The sequence below is a fragment of the Vulpes vulpes genome, chromosome 9 (genome assembly GCF_048418805.1).
Source record: "Vulpes vulpes isolate BD-2025 chromosome 9, VulVul3, whole genome shotgun sequence".
In the NCBI taxonomy this organism is placed as follows: Eukaryota; Metazoa; Chordata; class Mammalia; order Carnivora; family Canidae; genus Vulpes; species Vulpes vulpes.
Genome location: NC_132788.1, coordinates 33,956,425 through 33,983,015, shown reverse-complemented (window position 1 = coordinate 33,983,015; position 26,591 = coordinate 33,956,425). Strand labels below are relative to the sequence as shown.

Below are 26,591 nucleotides of genomic sequence, written 5' to 3'. Positions count from 1 at the left end.
ATAAACAAACTGTGGTACATCCAGACAATGGATTATTATGCAGTGCTAGAAAGAAATGAGTTATCAAAACCATGAAAAGATAGGGGGAAATTTGAATGCCTACTACTAAGTGAAATAATAAGCCAGTCTGAGGCTATATACTATATGACTCCAATTATATGATGTTCTGGAAAAGGCAAAATGATAGAGGCAGTAAAAAAAAAAATCAGTGGTTCTCAGGAATTAGAGGGGAGGGAAGGATGAAAAGACAAAACACAAGGGATTTTTAGGTCAGTGAAAATACTCTGATGTTATAATGGGGGATCATGTCGTCATACATTTAGTCAAAGTCCACAGAATATACAGTGAGTAAATTACGGATTTTGGATTATGATATGTGAATATAGTTTCACTGATATTAATAAATGTACCATTTTGGGGCTGTGGGGAGATTGTGCCCATTGGGGGTGCCAGGAGGTGAGAAATCCCTGTGCTTTCTGCTCAGTGTTGAGAACCTAAAACTGTTCTAAAAAAATAAAGTTTACTTAACAAAATAAAAAGATGACAGACTTACATATGAAATCTAAAACTATAAAACTTTGGAAGAATACATACGAGAAAATCTTTATGACCTTGAGTTGGGTAAAGAGATCTTACAGTGCGAAGTGCTTGAATTATGAAAGGAAAAATTGCCAAAGTTGATTTCAAAGCCAGAAACTTCTCTTTAAAAGACACTGTTAAGAAGCCACAGATTGGAAAAAAATATTTGCAAAGCAAAAACATCTGATGAAGAATTTGTATCTGGAATATGTATTAAAGAACTTTCACATTTCAAGAACAAGCAACATGATTTTACAAAAACATAAAACATTTGAAAATAAACCTCATCAAAGAAGAGACATAGATGGCAAATAAGCATATGAAAAGATCCTTAGTGTCATTAAAATCAAACCACTATGAAAAACCACTATATTTCTTTTAGAAGGGCCGATGTAAACACAAAATGATTAAATCAAGTGCTGGCAAGGCTACAGAACAAACAGAACTCTCAAAATTGCTGGTGGAAACCCAAAATGATACAGCCAATTTAGAAAACATGTGGCAGTTTCTTATAAAGTTAAAAAAAACATTCTTTTTTTAAAAAAATTTTTTTCTGGGCAGCCCAGGTGGCTTAGCAGTTTAGCGCCGCCTTCAGCCCAGGGCGTGATCCTGGAGATCCGGGATCAAGTCCCACGTCAGGCTCCCTGCATGAAGCCTGCTTCTCCCTCTACCTGTTTCTGCCTCTCTCTCATGAATAAATAAAATCTTTTAAAAAAACAATAAAATATGAATGTAATTTAAAAAATCTTTTTCTTTTAGGTATACATATCAAAATATTAAATGGATAAAGTTATATGGTGTCAGATTTGTGCCAAAATTATGAAGGCGATAATGTAGGTGGGGCATTAAATTAAATATAGAAAAAATAACCCACTTACCTTACAAGCTGCAATCGCTCCTAGGTATATATATATATACTCAAGAGAAAATACATACATATGTCTACATACAAGGACTTGTATGCAGGTCCTTTACAACACCTTTATTCATTAAATCTCTCCAACTGGAAATAGCTCAAATTAGGGATGTGTAAGATTTCACCAGTGTCTAACACTGGGAATGTAAAACATTTCACCAGTAGGGAATGTATAATATTGTGGTATACCCAGACAACAGGACAGTAGTGAGCAATAAAAACTACTGATGCGTGCAACATGGATGCATCTCAAAAGCATTAAAGCTAAATGAAACATGCCATACACAAAAGGCAAAATACATTACGACTCTATAAGAAGTGGTGGAAAAGTAAAAATTATAGAAATACAAATTATATCATAATTGCCAAGATCTGGGTGTGGAGGAAGAAAAATAACTACAAAGACGCCCAAGGAGCTTTTTGTGGTGACAGAAATATTCTGTATTTTGACTGTGTTAATGGTTAAATGACTGTATATGTTAAAAGGTGAATTTTATTGTATTCACCTCAATAACCCTGACTTTTAAAAAAAGAACTCCCCAACTCTCTCTCTCTCTATATATATATCTTTCTCTCTATATATATCTATATATAAATATATACAAATATATATATATACACATACATATTTTTTTTTTTTTGTAAAGAGAGGGAGAAAGAGAAGGCAGGGTGGCAGGGGGCAGAGGGAGAGAGATACAGAGAGCAAAGGGAGAGAGAATCTTCAGCAGGCTCCATACCTAGCATGGAGCATGAAGTCTGATGTGGGGTTCAATCTCACAACTGAGATCATGACCTGAGCTGAAATCAGGAGTCAGACACTTCACCAAGGAGCCACCCAGGCGTCCCTCAGTCCAATATATTTAAATGTTTCCTCTCATCTCTTTCTCTTCCCTTACTTAGGGCCTACAGTGGGAAAACGACAGGTCCTCTCTAGCTTACAGCTCCTCCAGTGTTAGGGCGGGGAGGGACAGCAGGACCACATGCTCAGCATGTACCTACAGGTTTCTGCTTCTCTGGCTTACCCTGACAGACCTTATGTGTGAGTGCTATCAAATATTTGCTTTCTTGAGAGGGGTATGTGGGAATTCATCAGAAGGTCCTTCCAGGGACACCCTTACTGCACAAGTCTGTATTGTGAAAGAACTGTTTTGTCTTAACTCCAAACCCTCCCACCCCTCCTCACCACCATTCTGCCGTTTTGCTTCAGGGTTGCTTCAACCACTAGTCTGTCTTGAGTACTAGGCACAATGACTCAACTCTTGTTTTTATTCAAAGTATTCACTTGAACCCAGGAAAAATTTACATTTCTCCAAATGGGAATGTGGGCTAATTCTACCACTAACTACCCTATTGTGCCATTTCTCCACCTAATTCCCTTCTCAAAAAAGCACAAAGGGCTGCCAAAGCAGATGTTCCACCTAGAAATAAGATGCCATTCGTCTTTTCTTAGAAGTACCTTCAATCCCTAGGAGCAAATCTTGGTTTTGGGGTCCCTTAAGGAGGGAGGGAAAAGGCATTCTACTTTCCATTAGATTAATGACTACAATTATTTTTCCTAACCCAAGAGCAGGGGAATACTCCCAAAGCTAAGCAGATATCCTAAAGGGAATGCTATCCCTGTTTCCCTTCTTGCAAATAAACTGTTATATATGAACTAACAAAGGTTTACAGGTTTACTTACCCTACTTCATAAGATGCTAGGCCCTCTTTGACAAGCTGGTCATTTACACTAGTAGGAGTCATTCCTGGAGCACCAAGAGAATCAAAAAGCTCAACTAAGAGCACATTATCTTCCAGAATTTCTGTAAAATATTAAGAGGAGTTTGGAGAAAAATAAATACATCATAAAACATACTATATGAGGCAATTAAAAAAACTAGAAACAATTTCATTTTGCAGATGTGTAGTTTTAGGGATAAAAGTAGCATTTTGCAAACATAAAACAAGTGTCCATGTTATCTGTAGCATATGCAAATTGACAAAATTTTCATTTTAGATGATTGTGTACTGTTCTATGACAAGTCAAAAAACAATTTAAAGATTTTAAATTCAGAAAAATATAAATTGTCATATATTCACTGGAGAGGTGTTCTGATGCATTTTTAAACCATTTTATTCAATTCAACCAAGTTCCAGAGGACATAAGAATGAAATTTAGGTCAATGATTATCTGCAAACGTTTACAGCTTTTGCAAACCTTTACAGCTTTTGTAAGAATGGCATAAGGTTTAAAACAACAAAAACTCAATACAGATTCGTCAACTACAGATTGGAACCTGGATTTTTTTTCCCCATCCCTGTATTTTTAGGACAAACCATTTAACTTTTAATTTCTTTTAGGAAATATGTTGGTTACTTCAATAGACTATTTAGATCTATTTCTTAAACCAAACTGACAGTCTACCTATGGGTAAAATTTATCTCTCATATGTCTGTTTACTTACTTATGGTACATAGCACAGAGAACTTGCCTAATATGTATCTGAATAAACAACTAAGGAATTTCTTTAGGAAACATATACTTCATTGTAGTTTATGCTTACACCACCTTCTATACAATAGCAGCTGGTAGCTGCAGGTCAGAATGATGTTTCCAAATAAAAGATAAATTGTTACCAGTACCCTGTATTTATTATCTAGTCATAAAAATACATTTTAGTAAACTTCTGTCAAGATCCTAAAAATAATTCCTACTTTTCAATGGGCCAGACATATCTAAAAATAAAAAGCTAAGCAATGCTGAGTCTCAATAAATTTTTATCTCCTTACTTTTCCATCTCTTGTGCTCCCTTTAGTTCTTTGACTTCATATTTCCCATACATGAGGTCCTTTATTTATTCCAACAGGGCCAACTTTCCATGTTCTGTACCTATACCACCTTCCCTGCTCTGCTAATTAAGATTTAAATATCCCTTGCTTTATAAGGGAACAATGCATATTAATGGAAGACTCCCCTTCTCATCTATGGTAGTTCATTTTACTATTAATGTCTTAAACTCTCAATCTCATCATTGTGCAGATTAATGGGGTGAGATCTTTTAGATTTAAGGAGTGCCAGGAGGCCCTGCTCAAATGAATGATCTAGCCTAATAACTATGTTGTGACTGGTGTTGGATGTTATATGTCTAACAAGTAATTAAGTGAATAAGAAAAAGAAGGAGTCAAGAAAGAAAGTCAGGTCTTGATGGGTAGTCCACAAGAGGGAGGACTATTCTATATTAAATATCTGGCTTCTCTGATGTGAGCAGTAAATTAAGGGCTTCTTAGTCCTTACTGCTCACATCAGGGACGCCAGGTACAAAAATGTTATTGACTGAGGATGCAATATATATAACCACATTCCTCCCCAAAGAAACTATTTCTTCAGAACAATTTCTCATATCAACAATGTTGTGGATAAATTATCACCGATATGCCATCAGTTCCAGATTATTATTATTATTTTAAAGATTTTATTTATTTATTGAGACACAGAGAGAGAGAGAGAGAGAGAGGCAGAGAGCCTGACATGGGACTCGATCCAGGGTCTCCAGGATCACACCCTGGGCTGCAGGCAGCGCTAAACCACTGTGCCACCAGGGCTGCCCTCAGTTCCAGATTATATAATTGATTGGTAAGCCTCAGTCTCCTCTTCTGGTGGTTGGATTCACTTAATGAGAGTATGATAAATGTGAACGAACAGATATAGTAAAAATTACCCTGGAAATTCCTATAAATCAACCCTAAGTAAATATGATCTTGTGTGTCCTGCACTAGTACTTATTAAGACCAACACAGCTAAATAAATACGACTCTCACCTCCTCCCACCCCTGCATCCAAACCCCCTCCAGCCAGATAAGTTTCAGAACTTCAAATTAAGAAAAGCTACATAAAACATATATTACATATTTTGTAATATATCCCCAGCAGATTCTGAGGCAGCAGCCCACAAGCATACATTACTATCCTGGAATGGAATATATGAATATTTGCTATATAGGAAATAAAGACTATATATACTTCATGTCAATTCAGGTCAGGTTTTGCTACTCAACACTTCCTTTTCAGAACATGCTGGGTTACAAAATTGTGAGTTAGTGGTCAGCCTGTATCCTGGACCCGACCACTCCAAAAAAGAAGTGATTTTTTTCAAAATATGGAGAGCCTACAGTTGAATTTACTTAAGTCAAATGAAATGAAAAAAAAAAAAAAAAGAAAACTATTTACCAGTTATGTCTCACTTCCCCTCACTTCCCTGCACGTTAAACTTTAGCATCCATCACATCAAAATCAGGATAGTGCCCTTGCAAAAATGCAAACTAAAATACAAGAAGTTAATTCCTGGCTTTAGGGCTTTCAAGAGGCCATGTCCAGGATGACTGGATTTTTTATACTATTATTTTATTTTATTTTGTTTATTTATTCATAGAGACAGAGAGAGAGAGAGAGAGGCAGAGACACAGGCAGAGGGAGAAGCAGGCTCTATGCAGGGAGCCCAACGAGGGACTCGATCCCAGGTCTCCAGGATCACGCCCTGGGCTGCAGGCGGCGCTAAACCGCTGCACCACTGGGGATGCCCTTTTTTTTTTTTTTTTTTTTAAGATTTTAAGTAATCTCTACCTTCAACATGGGGCTTGAACCTACATCCCCAAGATTAACTGTCATACACTCCACCAACTAAGTCAGCCAGGCACCCTTGGGATAACTTGATCTTTAATGATAATTTTTGCTTTGTACTGATTTTATTTTATTTTTTTTTAATTTTTTTCTTTTTTTTATTTACTATTTATGATAGTAACACAGAGAAAGAGAGAGAGAGAGAGAGGCAGAGACACAGGCAGAGGGAGAAGCAGGCTCCATGCACCGGGAGCCCGACGTGGGATTCGATCCCGGGTCTCCAGGATCACGCCCTGGGCCAAAGGCAGGCGCCAAACCGCTGCGCCACCCAGGGATCCCTGTACTGATTTTAGACTCTAGAGCCTGCCTCTATATCCACTATACCTAATTCTCAACAAATGTTCTCTCTCACCACTCTTACTGATGACACATTGAATTTGTTCTTAGATCTGATAAATGTATTATAATGTTATTCAAAATTATATACAATTACATATCAACAAATAAAAATGGAAACAGCTTACTAACGACTGAACATGTCATAAATTTATCTTGAGTCTTTTCTTCAAAATTTTCCTTAGCTTTTTTGGGCCACTGCTTTGTCCTTATACATGGTTCAATATAGGCCAGCCTACATTTAATTGCCTGTGTCAAATAAAATTGCACCATTAAGAAAAAGTAAATGTAATTTCTAGTTATTCTAGATTAAAATTTTGCATACAAAACACTGTTTGAATTTAATATATATTTAGAAAATAAATGCGCAAAAGCTATCTATAAAATAATTTATAAATACCAATAATTGTAATCAATAGAACATTTGGTTGAATGAGTTACTGCACATTTAGACGCCGATATAACAAGCATCTACTGAAAGAATTACAGATATTAATGATATGCTGTTAAATGAAAAATGTGGGTTATAGGACTATTTGCTTAATCCTATAATTGTTAAAAATGATAAAGATGCATCTTAGAATTATATTTATCAAAAATAATCAATAGTTCTGAATGATTCTTTTTATCTATATTTTCAAGTTTTTCCTACAATATTTTACCCATTTTTAAAATGAAAAATATTGTTTAACAATAAGCCCCATTAACCTTCCCTATCTCTGGGGAGTAGGATTCCAAGAAAAGGATAATTTATTTTTCCAGACATCTTTCTTTTTCTTGCACAGGTTATATATACTTACACATAACTGTAATTGCAGTAAAAATACTTCTATGATGAGTTTTTTTCATAAAATACATCTTCCTACTACATTATACAGATATTTTAAAATAATATTAAAAGCTGTAGACAGTAAATACTTAGACACAAACACATATACACTTATAATTAGTTCTTATTTGCTAAGATATACATTTAAACAATTTAAAGTTGCTACATAGGAAATTACAGTAATGACAGCAACTCTTTTCTATATTCCATGTATCAAATTATTTATGGACAAAAACATCAGTTAACAGAACATTTCTATGATAAAAATGATTTCTATACAATAGCAGCTGGTAGCTGCAGGTCAGAATGATGTTTCCAAATAAAAGATAAATTGTTACCAGCACCTATGACTCACAATAAGTAGATTACCTTCTCTGGGGGATTTAGAAACTCATCCTTTATTTTACGCATTTCTTTAAGTGTTATTTTTGCAGTATTGCCAAAGTCCACATATTTAACTTCAACTTCACGATGTCCAGGCAATCCTTCAAAAATTATGAAATTAGAAATCAAACTTGCAAAGAAAACAGAATTATCTAGCAAAATTTAGGTTAATCTACAGTCAACTATCTTAGAATACTTTTATGATTAATACATAAACATACTTTTTAAATATAAAAATATTTCTAATATGTGAACTTAAAAAAAAACCAACCATAATGCATAGTCTTCAGACTTGGTGAAAAGAAATTAACAATTTTAAGATATCTAAAGGACAATCAAAATCAGGATAACAACATAGCTATCAGATGCTAGGTTAAAAATTAGATGTTAAAACTGACTGGGTTAGAATCCAGTCAAATTCCACATGACTTTGAGCAAGTTCCTTTTTCTAAGCCTCATTATTTCATTGTAAAATGGATATACCAACAGAATCCAACCTCATAAGACTTTTTTGGGGATTCATCTATTTAAAATAATTAGCAAAGCATCAAAGTAAACATTTAGTAAATGTTTATTGTTAGTCAACACAGGTGATTAAGGCAAAAGATTTAATAATCAAACTAAAGATTCATTCATATAATGATACCTAACTGAAATTCTTTTTTCCTAACTGAAATTTAAAAAAAATATTTGGGGAGATAGTGTAAGAAATAAGCAGAGACAGACCTCCATGTCAATCTATATTTTACAGGACACCAATGAAGCCCCTAAAAAGTTCAAACACACGCAAGTTTGAATAAAAACCTATCATACGCTGACCTTTTTGAAAATACTCAAAATATATGGTCGACTTTAGCTTCTCTTAACACACCTATGTATAGTTCTATAAATTGGTTGCCATCATTTCCAAATTTAAAGGGTAGTACAGTATATATAATTTCAAAAATGGAAAAAGTATAAGCATTCTCTGCTCCTTAGTAGAAGTGGAAGCATATGGAACAACACTGGTACTGGAGAGGAAACTTCAAACTACTTAGGCCCTATGGTAATTTGCTTCCACAGTAATTGAAAAGACACATGTTACCATAAGTGTAAAAAGGTGAGAGAATCCCTCCATACTTCTGCAGGAATCCTCTCACTAGAAGGATATTCTCAACTGTACCAATGCTATTAGATTCCTTAAGTCTCCAAATGGAGATGTAGTTTTAGACAACACAAACAAATGGACAGGAGATAAAATTTAAAGAACATTTTTTATTCAAATTATCAATCATGTATGAGAGTAGAGTCAGGAGACATGAAAGATCTCAAAATTTACCTCCATTTATTCTGAGGAAACAATTAGGAAATCCTCAAAAAAAAAAAAAAAAAAAAAAAAAAAAGGAGGAGTAAACTGAAGAGGTAAACATGGGATTTATAAAATGAGAGATCCAATACAGGAAAACCAAGAAGTATATTGCCAAGTGAAATAAATTCTCTGAATAACAAAAGTGTAATAAGCTTTGAAGACTAGTAGTCTAACTGGGGAGATAGAAGGATGTTTTCACCATTAGAGAAAAAATTAAACTAACATTACCTGAAAAGCTTAACATGTGGAAAACTGTTTCTGAACTATTAGGAAAATGTAGCCATAAGTTTAAAGGAAACAAAGTGAAAATTTGATGCATTAAGTTGAAACAGAAATAAAGTATTCTTTATGACTTAGTGAAAATATTTATATAAAATATGGGTTAACTAAAAATTGTGATACAATTATAGGGGTGGGCTCGGAGAGCACAAGAGAGCTACAAGAAATCTAAAACTGCTATCTACCATAATAAGAATAGATAATACCTAAAACTATCAACAAAGTATTATATGTTTAGAATACATAACACAAAAATCAAAAGTAACAGCTGAAAGAATTTAAGGTATTTTAAAAAATAATCTCTACACTCTACATAAAGCTCAAACTCATGACCCTGAGATCAAGAGTTGCATGCTTTTCCAAGTGAGTCAGCCAGGCAACCCTAAAATATTTGCCTTTGAGGAATGGAGTATAAGTTGTTTATTACCATTTAAATTTTTAAATAAGGCAGACATTAGAAAACAAAAAAAACCAGTTAAGTCCCAGTCAAATCAAAATTTAAGGGCTGAGAGATTCACCTCCAAACATTACCACTAGCTTTTTAAAGATAGATAATTGAGCAAATAATACCACTTCTATGATTTAATTTGTACCAACTCAAATTATGTCAATTTTAAGCATAACATTTCCCTGTGGAAACTCTGTAATTTCCTACCAATGACTTTTGCTCGGTACCAAACTCCATCTTCAAATTTAGCTACACAGGCTTGACCTTGAACTGGACAGAGGATTTCCAGATTTTCTCCATCTTCACTTTTATAGAATTCCTCAATTGTCTTTAGTAAAAATAAAAAATCCAGGCTCTCTATCTGAGAAATAAAGGTATTAAAACACTGTAGTTTCAAAGAAGCAAAATTTAAATGTGGCAATGTATTATAAGCACTGGCTATAAAATTATGAAATGTTGGAATTACACAAATTATTACATAATTTATACTTGAAATATTTTATTACAGAAGCAGTATAAAAAATTAGAAAATATGGACATAACAAAAATTTTTAGAAATCATGTTTCTCCAGGTATCTTAAGTGTCTATCCTCCCAGATCCCTTATACACAAACTTTCCATATTTTTTAAAACAAAAATGAGATGATCTCTGACATGCAATTTGATTACAGTTTATTTGTATTTTCCATCAATTCTCACTTTTCTATTTCTATCAGTACTTCTAGACCACGTTTAGATATCCCTAACTGACCCAAACCAGTATCAAATTCAAGACACGTAAAACTAGTTATTTCAATAAATCATTTAGAATCTAGTGTAGTCCTCTTTTTAGGTCTTGCTGAAAAGAGCCTGCTATTTTTCTGCAGAATGCTCCATCTTATGGATTTACAAGGTTATATCCTCATGCTATCAATTAGCTTGTTTCTCCATTAAGTGGGGTCTGTCTCCTGAAATTTCCCCAAACCTCGAAGTTGTGTGTATAGGTTTGGTGGATTCAAACCTTTTGTGGCCAGAATACATCTTAAGTGTACTCAAGTTGCAATATATCAAAAGATATAACATTACTGACTCAATATTAACATGCTAAGATTCACCTACAGCTTAGGGTGATGATCCCTCTACTGTACAGTTATGTTTTTACCATTGGATCCACCACGTAATTCATGTACTTTGACATTATATACTCATGTATACAAATACTTTGACATTATATGAACTTCCAGTTTCCCATCAAACTTCCATCTTATGGTTTTAAAGTGAATTGATAATTCTTTAAATCAGTAATTTCAGTAAGGTTTATGAAATAACTGCATTGAGTAAACTAGAGATTTCTCTTATTAAATAATGTTTAACATTATTTGGTTACTTTAGTTCTTAAAGCTCCTATAATACCTAAAACATAGTACCCCCCCTAAATTCCAAAACACCAAGAAATGCCTTATTATCTCTCCAAATACTAATTCTTAAGGTTAAAAAAATATTTTAAAATTCACTTCAAATGGCAAAAAATGAAATTTTTCTCTTAAGTATTATAATGTAAGTGGAAATTTTGTGAATCTGTGTTTTCTTGTTATTCCATTTATATTACTTTAAAAACTTTACATTTTCTAAACTTTTATTTCTAAGTAGGTATTATTCATATTCTTTCATTAACAGGTTATCCATAGTGGGTAGTAAAAAATTCAACAGAGAAATGACATCAGCAAAATAGGAGACTAGGAAGTTCCAAGTTCTCATTCTCCCACAGAAACAAAACAAAAAACAAGGAAGAGAGAGAGGCAGAGAGAGACATCATACAAACTTTGTCAAACTATGGAAAAGTCAAAGGTTTACAACAACCAAGCAAACACCCAGACTCCTGACATTCAATGAAATCTGCCGAAACATTTTCTGAACACAAGCTAAAGGAAATGAGACTCTGATTTTCAGAGTTTCAAATGCCCAGTTTTCAACAAAAATATTAGAATACAAAGAAAAAGAAAAACATGGCTCATTCATAGGAACAAAATAGAAACCACTCACAAAGGAGCCCAGATAAAGGACTTACTTGACAAAGACTTTAAAACAACTGCCTTAAATATGTTCAAAGAATAAAGGAACACATGGATAAAGAATTAAAGGAAACCAGGAAAACAATAAAGGACCAAAATGAAAATGCCAACAAAGAGAAATTATAAAAAGGAATCAAATTCTGGAGTTGAAAAGTACAATAACTAAAGTGAAAAATACACCAGAGGGATTCAACAGCATATTTGAACAATCATAAGAAAGGATCAGTGAACTTGAAGATAGGACAACTGAAATCATTAAGTGGTGAGAAAAGAAAAAAAAAGAGTGAAGGGAACAGAAACTAAGGGACTTGAAGAGAGACCAAGGGCACCATAAGACATATTAATATACACATTATGGGAGTCTCAGAAGGAGAAAGAAAGAAGTAGAAAGATTATTTGAGGATATAATGGCTGAAAACTTCCCAAATTTGATGACATACATGAATCTACAAATCTAAGAAGGTTATTTATATCTCCAAGAAAGATATATTCAAGTCATAACATGAGAATGTGACTTTATTTAGAGACAGTCTTAATAGTGATAATCAAGTTAAAATGAGGTCATTATGGTAGGCCTTAATCTAATATGATTGGTGTTATTAAAAGGGGAAAATTTAGTACAGAGACAAATACAGGAGAAGGCTTGTGAAGATTATGGCAATGATCAGGGTGATGTAGAAATCAGAGACAACCAAAAGTTCCAGCTAATCACCAGAAACTAGGAGAAAGGAATGCAATACATTATCACTTACAGCCCTAAGAAAGAACCGACCCTACTGATACCCTGATCTCATACTTTGAGACTCCAGAACTATGATACAATAAATTTATGTTCTTTAATCCACTTAATTTATGTAACTTTGTTGTTGCAGCCCTAGGAAATGAATACAGGTTTTGGTTTTGAGAAGTAGGGTATTGCAGTAACAAATACCTAAAATGTGGGTGTGACTTTGGAATTAGGTAATGGATTGAGGAGGAGAACTTCTGAAGTGCTTGAATGAAGAAGTCCAGATTGCCTTGGAAAGAATTTTGGTAGAAATAGGAATGTTAAAGGTGCTTCTGGTGAGATCTCAGACAGAAATGAAGAACATATTATTGGAAACTGGAAGAAAGGCAATCCTTGACATAAAGTGGTAGAGAACTTAGCTGAATTGTGTTCTGTGAGACAGAAAATAGAACTTTAATATTTAGCTGAGGAGATCTCTAAGCACAAACATTGAATGCAGATTGGTTTCTCTTTGCTCATAATAAAACAGGAGAAGACAGAGATTAGGAATTGTCAAACATAAAGAAACCAAAACTTGAAGAATTTAGCATATTCTCAGTCTATCCATATTGTAAACAATGAGATTATGTGCTTAGAGAGGACACCAAAGGTGTGGCTGGATACTGCTAAAGAGATTATGGGCATGTGAAATGTAGATCTAATCAATCATCTCAGCAGAAACACTGCCTGCTTGAATTTATGCGGACGGAGATGGGAAGAAGGAAGAAAGGCTGTTGGGATTCTACAGGCAGGAAGTGAGCTGACAGGGCTATTCAACCCTGAACATGTGTTATCTTTTTTTTTTAAGATTTTATTTATTTATTCATGAAAGACACAGAGAGGCAGAGAGATAGGCAGAGGGAGAGGCAGGCTCCTTACAAGGAGCTTGATGCAGCACTCACACCGTGTGATCCTGGGATCACACCCTGAGCCAAAGGCAGATGCTCAACCACTGAGCCACCCAGGTGTCCCTGAACATGTGTTATCTTTCAAGAAAAATAATGACTCTGAAGGTTATTCAGAGGCTGGCATGTCTGCCACTGTCACCAGGAGCCCAGTGGGCAGGTGTCTGAGAGGCAGGAACATCTATCTCATTCTCTGTTCCAGGATGCCTCCTGGGTTCCAGAGCATGAGGAAAACCTCTCAATTCCAACAGGTGAGGCTGCTCCCAGGGTTAAGGTGGCAAAGCCACCACCCTAGTGTGACTAGAGGGTAGAGCAACCAGCCCATGAAGGTTATTCTCAAGTCCTAAGAATCTAACAGAATTTTCCCTGCTAGGTTTTAGATTTGTCTGGTCTCACATATTCAGACATGGAGATTTTTGCTCCAGCTTGAACAATACCTGTCTTAACCTCTACTTGAATTAGATGATAAGATTTGAGACTTTGGTTGATGAAATTTATATAGAAGATTTTAGACTTACCATTGATGCTGGAATGATTGGGATGGGATGAATGTATTTTGCATGTGGAAAGTACATGAATTTCTGATGGAGTAGAAAGCAGACTGCTTTGGGAACTGTGTCCTCACCCCCCAAAATAAATATTTTGGAGTTATAATCCCTCAGTACCTCATAATGTAACCTTACTTGAAGATAGGGTTTTACAGAGGTTATCAAAGTAAAATAAATTCTTAGGTGGGAACTAATTCAATACGACTGGTATCCTTACTGAAAAATTGAGATGGACAAGCACAGAGAAAATGCCATGTCAAGAAAGAGGATGAGACTAGGAAGAGGAAGCAGAAGCCAATGAGTGGTAAAGACTGTCAGCATACCACCAAAATCTAGGGGACAGACATGGAATAGATCTTACCTCTAAGACCTCAGAAAGAATGAATCCTGTCAACATCTTGATTTTAGACTTCCAGAGTCCATCACTGTAAGACCATAAAGTTTTGTTGTTTAAGCTATCCAATTCAGGGTACTTTGTTACAATGGCCCTACAAAGCTAATACACAATAGAATCTTGAAAGCATCAAGAGAAGCAAGTTGTTATGTACTAGGGGTCATCAACAAGATTACTGGTTGATTTCTCCTAAGAAACCTGTGGGGACAGATGAGAATAGGGAGATATATTTAAAGTGCTGGGCAAAAAACCCTATCAACTGAGAATTACATATCCAGCAAAACTACCCTTCACAAAATGAGGGAGAAATTAAGCCATTCACAGAGAAACAAGAGGTGAGGGAGTTTGCTGCCATTAAAGGGAATCCTCTAGGTAGAAATAAACGGATGCTAGAGTGTAACTCAGAGTCACATGAAGATATGAAGATCTGTGGTTCAGGTAAGTACAAGGACAAATATGAAAGCCAGTATTATTTTAATCTTGGTTTGCAACTCCATTTTTATTTCTTTATTTCTATAGGATAATATCTATTTCTATAGAACTTAAAAGATAAATGCATAAAATTATAAATTTGTGTTATTGAGCATACAAGATTAATTTGTGACATCAATAATATAAAAGGGGAATGGAGCTGCACAGGAGTAAGGTTTTTGTGCAATTAAAGTTGGTATAAACCTATATTAATTGTTACTTTAGGATATTATATGTAATCCCCATGGTAATGATAATACAGATATATACTAAAGGAAATAAGGTAATCAAAACATGAAACTACAATATTTGCACACCCATGTTCCCTGCAGCATTATTCACAAGAGCCAAGAGGTAGAAGCAAACCCAATGTCCACTGATGGATTAATAGATTAATAAAATGTGATATATATACATACAATGGAATATTAGCCTTAAAGAAGAAAATCTCACACAACAGTATGAATGAAACTTAAGAGAATTAGATTAAGTGAAGCCAGCTACCAAAAGACAAACACTATAATTCCACTTACACGAAGCATCAAAATAATGAAATTCATAGAATTGTGGTTTTAAGTGGTTAGGGATGGGGGAAAATGGACAGTGATTGTTTAGGAAGTGTAGAGTTCAGTTCTGCAAGATGAAACAGTTCTAGAGATCTGTTTCACAATAATGTGAGAGTATAGTTAACACTACTGAACTGTACACTTAAATATGGTTATATGGTAAATTCTGTTTTTTTATGAGAATGTTTTTCAAAAATATTAAAAAATGACATTGCAAGAAAACAACTAAACACAAAAGAGGGAAATAATAGAGGAAATGAGAGACAAAAAAGGTATAATATATACAGAAAATAGTAAACTGGTGGGAGTTTTTCCTACTAATAGGTATTTTAAATGGATTAAACTACCTAACTAAAAGGCAAAGATTTGCAGAATGGTTTTAAAAAATGGCCCAACTATATTCTATCTATAAGATACTTGCTTTAAATCCAAAAAATACATAGGTTGAAAGTTAAAAATTAGAAAATGTATTCCATGCAAACAGTAGCTAAAAGAGAGCTGGGGTGGCTATGCTACTATCAGAGAAAACAGACTTTAAGTCAGATAATATTACAAGATACAAAGAATGACATTATACATTGATAAAAGGGTCAATTCACCAATAAGATGTAATAATTATATCAGAGCCCCAAAATATATGATGCAAACATTGACAGAATTGAAAGGAGACAGACCTTCAATAAAAAGAGACTTCAATGCTCCACTTTCAAAAACGGAACTACAAAGAATGTCAAGAAGAAAACAAATTACTTGAACAGTACAAACCAGCTACACCTAACAGACATATACAGAACATTCAAGCCAAGAGCAGAATGCACATTTTTCTTCAAGTATACATGAAACATTCTCAGGATAGACAATATGTTAGGCTACAAAACAAGCCTTAATAAGTTTTAAAAGACTGAAAACATACAAAGTATCTTTCCTAAGCACAATGGAAGGACAACATGATAAAGGCCATATGGAAAAACCCAGATACCACAGTCAATGGTAAAAGACAAATGCTTTTTCTCCTCAGAAGAAAAAGATGTCTGCTTTTTTTATTTGTATTCAACAAGAAATTGGAATTTCTAACCAGAGCCATTAAACAAGAAACAAAAGGCATTCCAATTGTCAGAAATAAAATTATCTCTTTGCAGCTGACATAATTTCATAACATATAAAACTGTAAAGAGCTCACCAAAAAAACCTGTTAGTGAAGTTACAGGACCTAAAATCCAGAGAGAAAAACCAGTTATATAAAGCAGTAATGAACAATCTAAAAAGGAAAGTAATAATTCCTTCTATAATATCATTAAGAAAAAGAATACACTTAGGAATAAACTTAAACAAGGAAGGAAGAGACTTGTATACTTATACACCATACCAGACTGCTAAAAGAAATGAAAGGTGACAAAAATAAGAGGAAAGGCACTCCACATTCATGGCCTGGAAGATCTAGTATTACTGACAATATTTCCCAAAGCAATCTACAATTCAATGGTATCACTAGCAAATTTTTCAGATGGTTCAGACAGAATAGAAAAACTCATTCTAAAAGTCATATGGAATCTCAAGGGACCTCAAATTGACAAAACAATCTTAAAAAGGACAAAGTTGGAGTGCTGACACATCCTGATTTCAAAAATGGTCAAAGGACTGGAATAGGTATTTCTCCAGAGAAAATATATAAATGACCAATAAATACACACATGAAAAAATGTATTCAACAATACTAGCCATATGGGAAATGCAAATCAAATCCATAATGAGATGTAACTTCATGCCCTTAAAATGGCTTTTTATTTATTTATTTTTTAAATGTTTTATTTATTTATTCATGAGAGATGCAGAGAGAAAAAGAGAGGCAGAGACACAGGCAGAGGGAGAAGGAGGCTCCATGCATGGAGCCCGATGTGGGACTTGATCCCCGGTCTCCAGGATCACTCCCTGGCTGAAGCCACTCAGGCTGCCTGGCTTTTTTTTTTTTTTTTTTAAATGAGTGTTGGTGATAGTTAGAAATACTGCAACCTTTATGCATTGCTAATAGAAATACAAAATAGTGTGGCACTGTGGAAGATAGTTTGGTAGTTCTTCAAAAAGTTAAACAGAACTTTAATATTATCCAGCAATTCCAGAGCTAGGTATATACTTAAAAGAACTGAAAGCAGAGACCCAAACAGAACTTGTACCTCCATGCTTATAGCAGCATTATTCACAATAGCCAAAATGTTGAAACAATCCAAGTGTCCATCAACAGATGAATAGATAAACAAAATGTAGTATATACATACAATGAAATATTAGTCATGAAAAAGAATGAAATTCTGATACATGCTACAACTGGTAAACACTATGCTAAGTGAAATAAGGCAGACACAAAGGAAAAATATTGCTTCCACTTAAGAGGTACCTAGAATAAATACATTCATAAAAAATATAGTAGTACAGGTTATCAGAAGCTGGGGGAAGGAAAAATGGAGAGTTACTGTTTAATGATTACAGAGCTGTTTGGGATGATCAAACAGGTCTGGAAATGAATAATGGTAATGGTTGCACAAAACATATTTAATGGCACTGAACTGTACATTTAATGGCTAAAATGGTATATTTATGTTTTACTTCAATTTTAATAAAAGACAATATAAAATATTCAGTGTACGAAATATATGTAAGTCCTAGCTTAGTACCAAATAAGCAGACTTCTACAACTCATCTGGGGAGCCCTTATCGTGTGCTGCAGTGCTTGAGATGGCAGGCTCTGAATGCAGTTACACTGCCCAGTTCAATCCTGGCTCATCCCTTCTGATCTGTGTGACCTCAGGCAAGTTGCTTCATCCCTTTGGTTAGAGTCTCCATATATAAATGAAAATACTAGTATCTTTCTTACAGGATTGTTGTGAAGATTAACAGATTATTCATTCATTATGGACCGTAGAATGAGTTAACTCACATGAAACACGGACACAGAGAGACTGGTAAGGATGAACTCTTTGTTAGTAGCTATCTAAACAAACCCATCAGTCCACATTCAAAATTTAGTATGAAATGCCTTTGATCTGAATTTATTTTGGTATTTAAATTCAGGAAATTACCTAGTAAAAATTCTCAGATGTCCACTGTCAGAAACAGGTTTTCTCATAGTACTCTGATGTCAGGTCTATGTGATTTCCTATTCCCCAGATTTCATAAGGTAGCAAGAAACATATTTATTAAGCATCATTCACTGTCCTTTCCCTCCATATTTCACTAACTAGCATGATGAAGAGTTCCTTCAATTTACTATAAATCATGTGATTTTCTCATTTAAAGTTGCAGCTAAGTAACTTAAATTTAGAGAAGGTTGACAGTGGTTTGCTCTAAAATTCACACTGGGTACTCATTTCCATTATACATTTCTACTAAAATTTGAAAAAATTCTTGTCTCAAAGGAATATTAAATACTCACCAACTGAAGATAGAAATCAGTAGGACTATTTATATGACAAACCATAACTGAAACATCTGTCATTTCGTTAGGCAAAATAGGTGGGTGATAGTGTAGAGTCATATTTTTTTCAGAGAGGCTTCTTGGTGATTGCGACCTAAACCTGATTAAAAGCACAATCAAAACCATAAGCAACCCATTTTCTTAAAAAGTCTTTTTCAGCAACTTGGTCTGAAGAAAGGACTTACACATATACTGATTTATCTACCAAGAGTATTCCCTTTTCAATTTCTTTTCTGATATATTTCTTGGTATTGTCTCCAATTATCAAGCCGGGTTAAAAGTCAACTCTCAAAAATCAATAATTGACCTTTGAATTTGTTTCAGGACATTTCTAAGCCAGGCTTGTATCTTCTACTTAGTCTTTTCTCTTTCAGGAACTGACAACCACAGACTATGGTGGCACTCAGTAAGACCACCTGAGGGATCTCTGTGATCCCCTCCATCTCTATGACTACTTTTATTTTTCCACAATGAGACCTACTGGAGTCACTTCCAGAGTCATCTCATCACTCAGGACAAAAAGTATCTTTCACTATGTCCATGGTTAGTCAGCTTACTTTGTTCATCAGTGATGGGGGTATAGGAAGAAACTTCATCTATTCTAGATTCATACATTAAATAGAGTGGTGATCATGAACTTATTCCAAAGGTTAGAAAATTTAAATCAGGAACTGTTAAACTAATAATTCTTAAAACCCTAGTGGAGCTGTTTGTGAAGTTATCAAAAGTCTAAAAAATACTCAGTATCTATAAATAGTTTCTATTTTGAGCTACCTTAATTTTTCTACTTAAATTATCTGAATGCAGTTTTCAAACTGTACTTAGAAAACTCTGATAGCAATATTTTTAACCTCTTGGATTATGTTCACTTTAGAGTCAGTACATAATTTTTAAAGTTAAAATTTGCTATTCCAGTTTATAACTATAATCTCAAAAGTATTTGTTTTAATAAGTTACCTACCTTGCTAACTCCATAAAAACTAATGCATCTCTAAGAGATACAGGCATATCACTGCTTATTTTATTTGTTGGTGGTTTCTGCAGATCTACAATTAGCACACCATCTTCTTCTCTAAAAACTTTCATTAAAACAGCCTTGTTATTTACCATTTTCAAAAATTCTACTTTAGCTTCTTCTCCCCAGCCTTCATCCTGTGGAAAAAGTAAAATTCCAATGTATTTAGTAATAACTAATGGTACAATGCTCTGGATTTAGCTTTTGTTTTATAAATCCAAAATACAACCAGTCTGCAAACTTGAGTAAAGGTACTCAACCACAGATACTAAACAACTAGGGCCAGAAACCCAAGATCAGTGTTTATATATTTACAATATATGGATTTTAGTGAATTCTATGCCCAATGTGGGTTTGAACTCATGACCCCAAGAACAAGAGTCACATGCTTTATCAACTGAGCCAGCCAGGTACCTTTAGATCTTTGATTTTATGAACAGTCTCAAGTTGTCCATAAGCTGTTGTATTTTAGAATTTAGTTTCACTTCTGAATATTAATATGAAGATTACAAATATTCTAAAATAAAACATACTATTTTTCCATTTTAATGACACACATTCAAAAGATAATTTTGGGGCACCTGGGTGGCTCAGTTGGTGAAACGTCTGCCTTTGGCTCAGATCATGATTCCAAGGTCCTGGGATTGAGTCCCACATTGGGCTCCCTACTAGGTGGGAGTCTGCTTCTCCCTCTCCCGCTGCCCTTCCCTGCTGCTTGTGCTTTCTCTCTCTCAAATTAAAAAAAGGTAATTTAGAAAGCATAATGGAAGCCATGTAATGCAATCAAGATATTTATATTCATCAGTTAACTTAGTTTCCTTTAACTAGGAATATATGAGGCATATGCTACTTAAACAATAAAGAAAAATATTCACCCATTAAAAAACTTTTAATTGATCTTTGAACCTTTAAGATCCTATAACTAAATTTCAAGGGTTAAAACTACATATTTCTGGTGTTACGTTCTTTATATATTTTGAATATGAACCCCTCATCAGATATATCATTTGTAACTATCTTCTTCCATTCAGCAGGTTGCCTTTTTGTTTTGTTGATGATATCCTTCATTATGCAAAAGTTTTTTTTAGTGTAGTCTCACATACCTTATTTTTGCTTTTGTTTCCTTCGCTTGAAGAGACATATCTAGAAAATATTGCCAAAGCTGATGTCAAAGAGGTTACTACCTATGTTTTATCTAGGACTTCTATAGTTTCAGGTCTCACATTTAGAAATTTGTCTTTTTTTGTGTATAGTATAAGAAAGTGGTCCAGTTACATTCTTCTGCATGCAGCTGTCCAGTTTCCCCAGCACCATTTACTAAAGATAAGGATATACAATAGGGAAAAAGACCAAAACTCCAGTGTCATAGATTAATTGAACATATAAGCATGGGTTTATTTCTGGGCTCTTTATCCTGTTCCATTGATCTAGGAGTCTATTTTTGTGCCAGTATCATACCATTTTGGTTACTTTGGCTTTGTAGTATATTTTGAAATCTGGAACTGTGATACATCCAGCAGAGTTAGTGAATCACTATGTTGTATACCTGAAACTAATTTAACAGCGTGTCCCAACTATATTCAAATTTTTTAAAAGCTACAAGTTTGGGTTTTTTTTTTTTTAAAAAAAGATTTCATTTATTTATTCATTAGAGACACACAGAGAGAGGCAGAGACTTAGGCAGCGGGAGAAGCAGGCTCCCTGGAAGGAGGCCAATGTGGGGCTCCATCTCAGGATCCCGGGATCATGCCCTGAGCCGAAGGCAGACTCAACCATTGAGCCACCCAGGCATCCCAAAAGCTACAGTTTCTTAAAAACAAAAAATAAAACCTCTTTTATAAAGTTTACTCAGAAAATGCAAAAAAGTATAAAAGATAAAAATTAAGCCAATTTTACCATTTTGAGGAAAACAACAGCGCTAATATTTATGCTTCCTTTTACATTTTTTATTCATTTACTCATTCTTTCAAACATCTATTAAATGCCAACTATGTGTGAGGTAATCTGCTAAGCACTGGGAATACAATGATGGGCAAAGACACAGATTCCTACATTCAGATTTCATAATATAACAGCTAATATAATTTAACATATACTCTTAAATACAATTCCCGTCTTATAGAGTTTTTGTCTCACTGGGGATTAAGTATTCATAAATAATATAAAGCAGAATGCAATATGGGCTACAACTAATGCACAAAGTGAAACAAAAAAAGTGAAGAAATGTATAGAAACACACACACCACACCATATTGTAAAATTTATTTTTCTCTCCATGTGACTCAATTTAGTGGTTTACTTCGATATTTCATCTATCATTCATTCATTCATATGTTTACTCGACTCAATTTCTCATTAAGAATGTTTCCAATTATGAAAACTGAATTTCCTTTTTTACTGGCATGGATTATTTATTATGCAAAACCAATTGGTGCCTTAAACCTACACTTTGCAATCTGACTGGCAATACATAGCTAAAATCGGGACATTTAGCCCCCAAAGAAGAAATAATTTAAGTCTCACTTACTGAATTCTGTGGAACAATGTCTTTCAATGAGCATGGCAGTGCTAATGGGTGGATGTCTTTCAGCAGCCTTTCAATATATGGTTCAGACTTCCTTAGAACTAAGCATAAGTCATTTAGTACTATATGCTGCTCAGCAATGTGTTCTGATCTTGCATAGGTATCACCAACTCTAGAAGAATTCAAGTAATATTTATTGAAAATAATACTTGAAACCCAAACTTGCTTTCCCCATAAAAGGTATGCATTTCTAAGGATACTCTCCTTAAGCTAAATCTTCTAGAAAGTTGTATTCTAATTCATACTTTCCTATTACATAGATTTAATCCATATTTTATAAGCACAGACCCTATTTTATCTATAGAATTAAATCTCAATCGACTTTATCTGAATTGTCTTTTATGTATCTACTCAAGTCTAGACTTAAGGGGGATAATGATGGCCCCAAACAGAAATCTATTTATAAAGCTATGCCCATTAGTTAGTGACCATTCTATAGTTAATACTGGTCCTTATTGCAGAAATATTTTTATTATTTATGATTTTTGTTTTATATTCCTAGAAGACTGATAGAAATATTTTTGAGTACCTAGGGTTAGACATTATCCCACTTTAATATGCACTAATGAAATTACAGAAATCTGATTTAAAATTCTACTCAATCATACTGCAGCTAACTGTAAACTTTATTTAAAAGAATATTTTTGTGCATCATTCCTAGTTTTGAAGGAACATAGAAAAGTACTTGAGTTTGGGCATATCAAAAAGCTTCTTTTCCAAAAAAACCTCCAAAGACCCACTACTTTTCCAAGCTCCTCTGTAGTAATATTGATAAATGATAATACTTTACTAATTTAGTAATTAGTAAAATAAATACTAGAGCAAAATAAAAAATAGAGCTATATACCTTAGAAGAATGATAAATTACTCCTCTCTACCCCTTCCCAATTTCCTTTATTCTTTAGTATCCCACTCCTCTGATAACAAATATTTCCAAACAGGCCAGGAAAATGTAATAACAATAAAATATCATACCCTGCAACAATTAGGACTTCAGAATTTCCAAAATCTACCATGAATATCTGTATTAGTGCAACTTCATGGACTGAGAATCTGGTTGAACTACAAAGTTTTCTAATATTTTCACTTTCTATCGGAATTAATTCAGTGATAGTTCCGCGGCACCACATTCCATTTTTAATACTGTTGACAAATATTCTTGCACCTAATGAGGAAGACAAATCATTATCCGTACTTATGGAGAAAAGTATCTAATAAGCTCTAATCTATGAACATGTATATTAGTTACATCACTAAGAAGTTTTAATTCATCTATTTACTGATGACACAGTACATATCAAGTGGTATGAAAAATATAAAGGTAGGATATTGTGGCAGTTCCTGTTATATAGGTAAACAGGGAGGTAAAAACAAAGTTAGCAGTCTCTTATTGAGGACCTATATTTTATGAACTATAACAAAGATGAATGAGACCACCTTGCCATAAAGGAAGCTCAAGAAAGGAAGAGAGGCAAGTAAATGACTGTACTTACAATAAAGACTTTCTATCCCATTCATATACCCATATATGCATACAGATATATACATGCTGAAATTTGTACATACTTTAGTAGCATAAAGGAAGAAACAATTACTTTCAATTACTTTCTCTTGATAAAGAGGAATCAAAGTAAAGAAATAATGAGAGGCAGTATATGACATGCCAAAATTACATTAATATACAGAGAATTAATATTCAGAGAAGATGAAGATGAACCAAGGACCTAGCAGCAGAGGACATATTAGATGAGTTAAAAATTAATAATCAGGAAAAAAAGGTCAAGGAAGAAAGAGGCCTGAATTGAATGCTTACTATGAGCTCAGTGATGTTCTCAGTATTTTATGTTTGAATTTACTTACTCCCTACAACAACACTATGGAGATAGGGCTTCCATCATGCAGGTAGGCAAAGAGGCAGGAGGAGAATCTAGGCTGTCTTAGAGTCCACCCTCTTAATAACTAAGCTACCTATCAGAAATAAATTGGTAGACCTGACCACTGATTATATACAGAGGGATGTTGTATAAATCCCCTCTGTATATGCTAATAAAAACAGGATTGCTGAGAGGTGCATTAGGGCAGCCTTTTAATTTTTAGTTCTGTGAAAATGTTTATGTGGTCTAAAGATTGTCATCAACTTTTCTCTTATGTTGATATACCACATAAGCAATACTCTGAGCTTTAAACTACATGCTATTAAACCATTCTTTTTTGCAATAGGTAAGAGAAAGGCCTATGGAAAACATTTGCTGTTCTTTATAATGAAGAGCATAGGTATGAAAAGGGAACAAGAGGATATCCTCCTAAAGCATCACATCACATTTCTTCCCTTATCATTTTTTTCAAAATATAAATGAGTATTTAAGTCATTTACCTTGAAATAATAATTATTCTTAATTTAACAAAGGATGACTTTTTGGCTTTTTATAACATTTTCTGAATCTAGGCTGAACTCTCTTGGGCATGTATTAAATTTTAAGAGAAATATTTGTAGCCATAAAAGTTTACTACTACACTTCTCAGGACACCTGGATGGCTCAGTGGTTGAATGTCTGCCTTGGGCTCAGGGAGTGATCCTGAGGTCTTAGAATTGAGTCCTGTATTGGACTCCCTGCAGGAAGTCTGCTTCTCCCTCTGCCTATGTCTCTGCCTCTCTCTTTTTCTCATGAATAAATAAAATCTTTAAAAAAAACCCAGCAGTTTTCTCACTCCATTAATAAATCAAACACATCATAGCTTTATCTTATTATAGAGTATAACTGAATTTATTCAATGTGTTATAAGGAAAGCATTTGCAATAAAAGCCTCAATTATGGCAAATTGGGCATACCCTAAGAATTAGGGTGGACTAATTAAGTTTACCAACTACCTTCTCAGTGGCCCTAGGAAACAGACTCCACTGTCCTCCTGCATCTAAGTGCTTAATGACATCTTCAGTATTCACATGTGGATAGCAGGGGACTGTAGTCACTCTACAAGGAACCATCTTACAGGTCAATTTTCCCTGGAGATGAAGAAACAAACTACATAACCTGTGAAGGATTTTGTAATTTAAAAATAACTCCTTTCACTCCATTATGGGAGTTTTTGTATATACCTCACTCAGCAGTCAATATTTAGCTAAATTACCTAAATAAAATTATGTTATATAATTTTAAAACTTTTATGCTTGGAATACAAATCTGTATTATAAAAGGTCTATGTGGGTTGGCCAAATACTGTAATACTTAAATAAACTTGATATTGTAGCTTGGAGTAATATTTCATTACCTAGCTCCAAAATGTCTGAAGGATCAAGGTGTAAACTCTTATTGCAAAACTGATTCACCTTCTTTTCCAATACTGTTGCATCTTTAATTTGTGAATACTTCCGGATGTAAAAGTGGCAAGGATGTATTACATGGCTTACAAAAACTAGCTCTGGAGAACCTAGATGAGAATATTTAAACCACATTAATAATATTTTAAGTTAGGAAAGAATTCATGAAAACTGAATGCAAAATCCTGGAAAAAGAATACTAAGTGTCCTGTGGCATTGAAAATTCTAGAATACTTAAGTCTCACAAGAGTCCAAACTCAAAATAATAACCAGACCAATAAAACAAATAGATCCCACTTTCAACATTAAACTCTTTAGCAAATTGAACTGTAAATATTTTACTTCCCAGTATGTTACATGGAGTAGCAGTCAAGATATTCTGTAACTTTATCATATTATAACAAAACATCAGAGTTTATTTATGAACATTTTGGAACTCAGAGCTCTATTGATAATAAGTAGGTCTCTTGCATATCCCAAAAATCCTGCTTATACTATATCCAAAGAACCAATAATTAGCTCATAGACACTCGGAAACATAAATCTTACCTGGCTAGAGAAGTGTGAAAAAATGTCTAGGCAAAGCCAATATATTGAGCACCACCTAGAGAAAGATGTGTGTGTTTTGGTGTGTGTGGGTCAAATAAAACAGAAAAATGTTTTGTATATAGCAGTAATGAAGCCAAATGTAGCTACTGAAAAGATGTCCAGAATGCAATGTTTAAAA

The 26,591-nt window shown here is 34.1% G+C and overlaps 1 protein-coding gene across 1 annotated transcript in view; it reads right to left on the bottom strand.

Moving 5' to 3' along the window:
• Positions 1–26,591, bottom strand: part of RNF17 (ring finger protein 17) — a 119,901-nt gene that overhangs the window by 54,179 nt on the left and 39,131 nt on the right. Inside the window, exons 11-19 of the mRNA XM_072719741.1 lie at positions 25,816–25,974; positions 23,521–23,710; positions 22,489–22,657; positions 19,908–20,098; positions 18,905–19,046; positions 9,984–10,137; positions 7,687–7,802; positions 6,617–6,737; positions 3,177–3,297 (exon numbers count right to left, since the gene is read on the bottom strand). Coding sequence (XP_072575842.1) covers positions 3,177–3,297; positions 6,617–6,737; positions 7,687–7,802; positions 9,984–10,137; positions 18,905–19,046; positions 19,908–20,098; positions 22,489–22,657; positions 23,521–23,710; positions 25,816–25,974 — 1,363 coding nt within the window. The remainder of the gene's footprint in view (positions 1–3,176; positions 3,298–6,616; positions 6,738–7,686; positions 7,803–9,983; positions 10,138–18,904; positions 19,047–19,907; positions 20,099–22,488; positions 22,658–23,520; positions 23,711–25,815; positions 25,975–26,591) is intronic.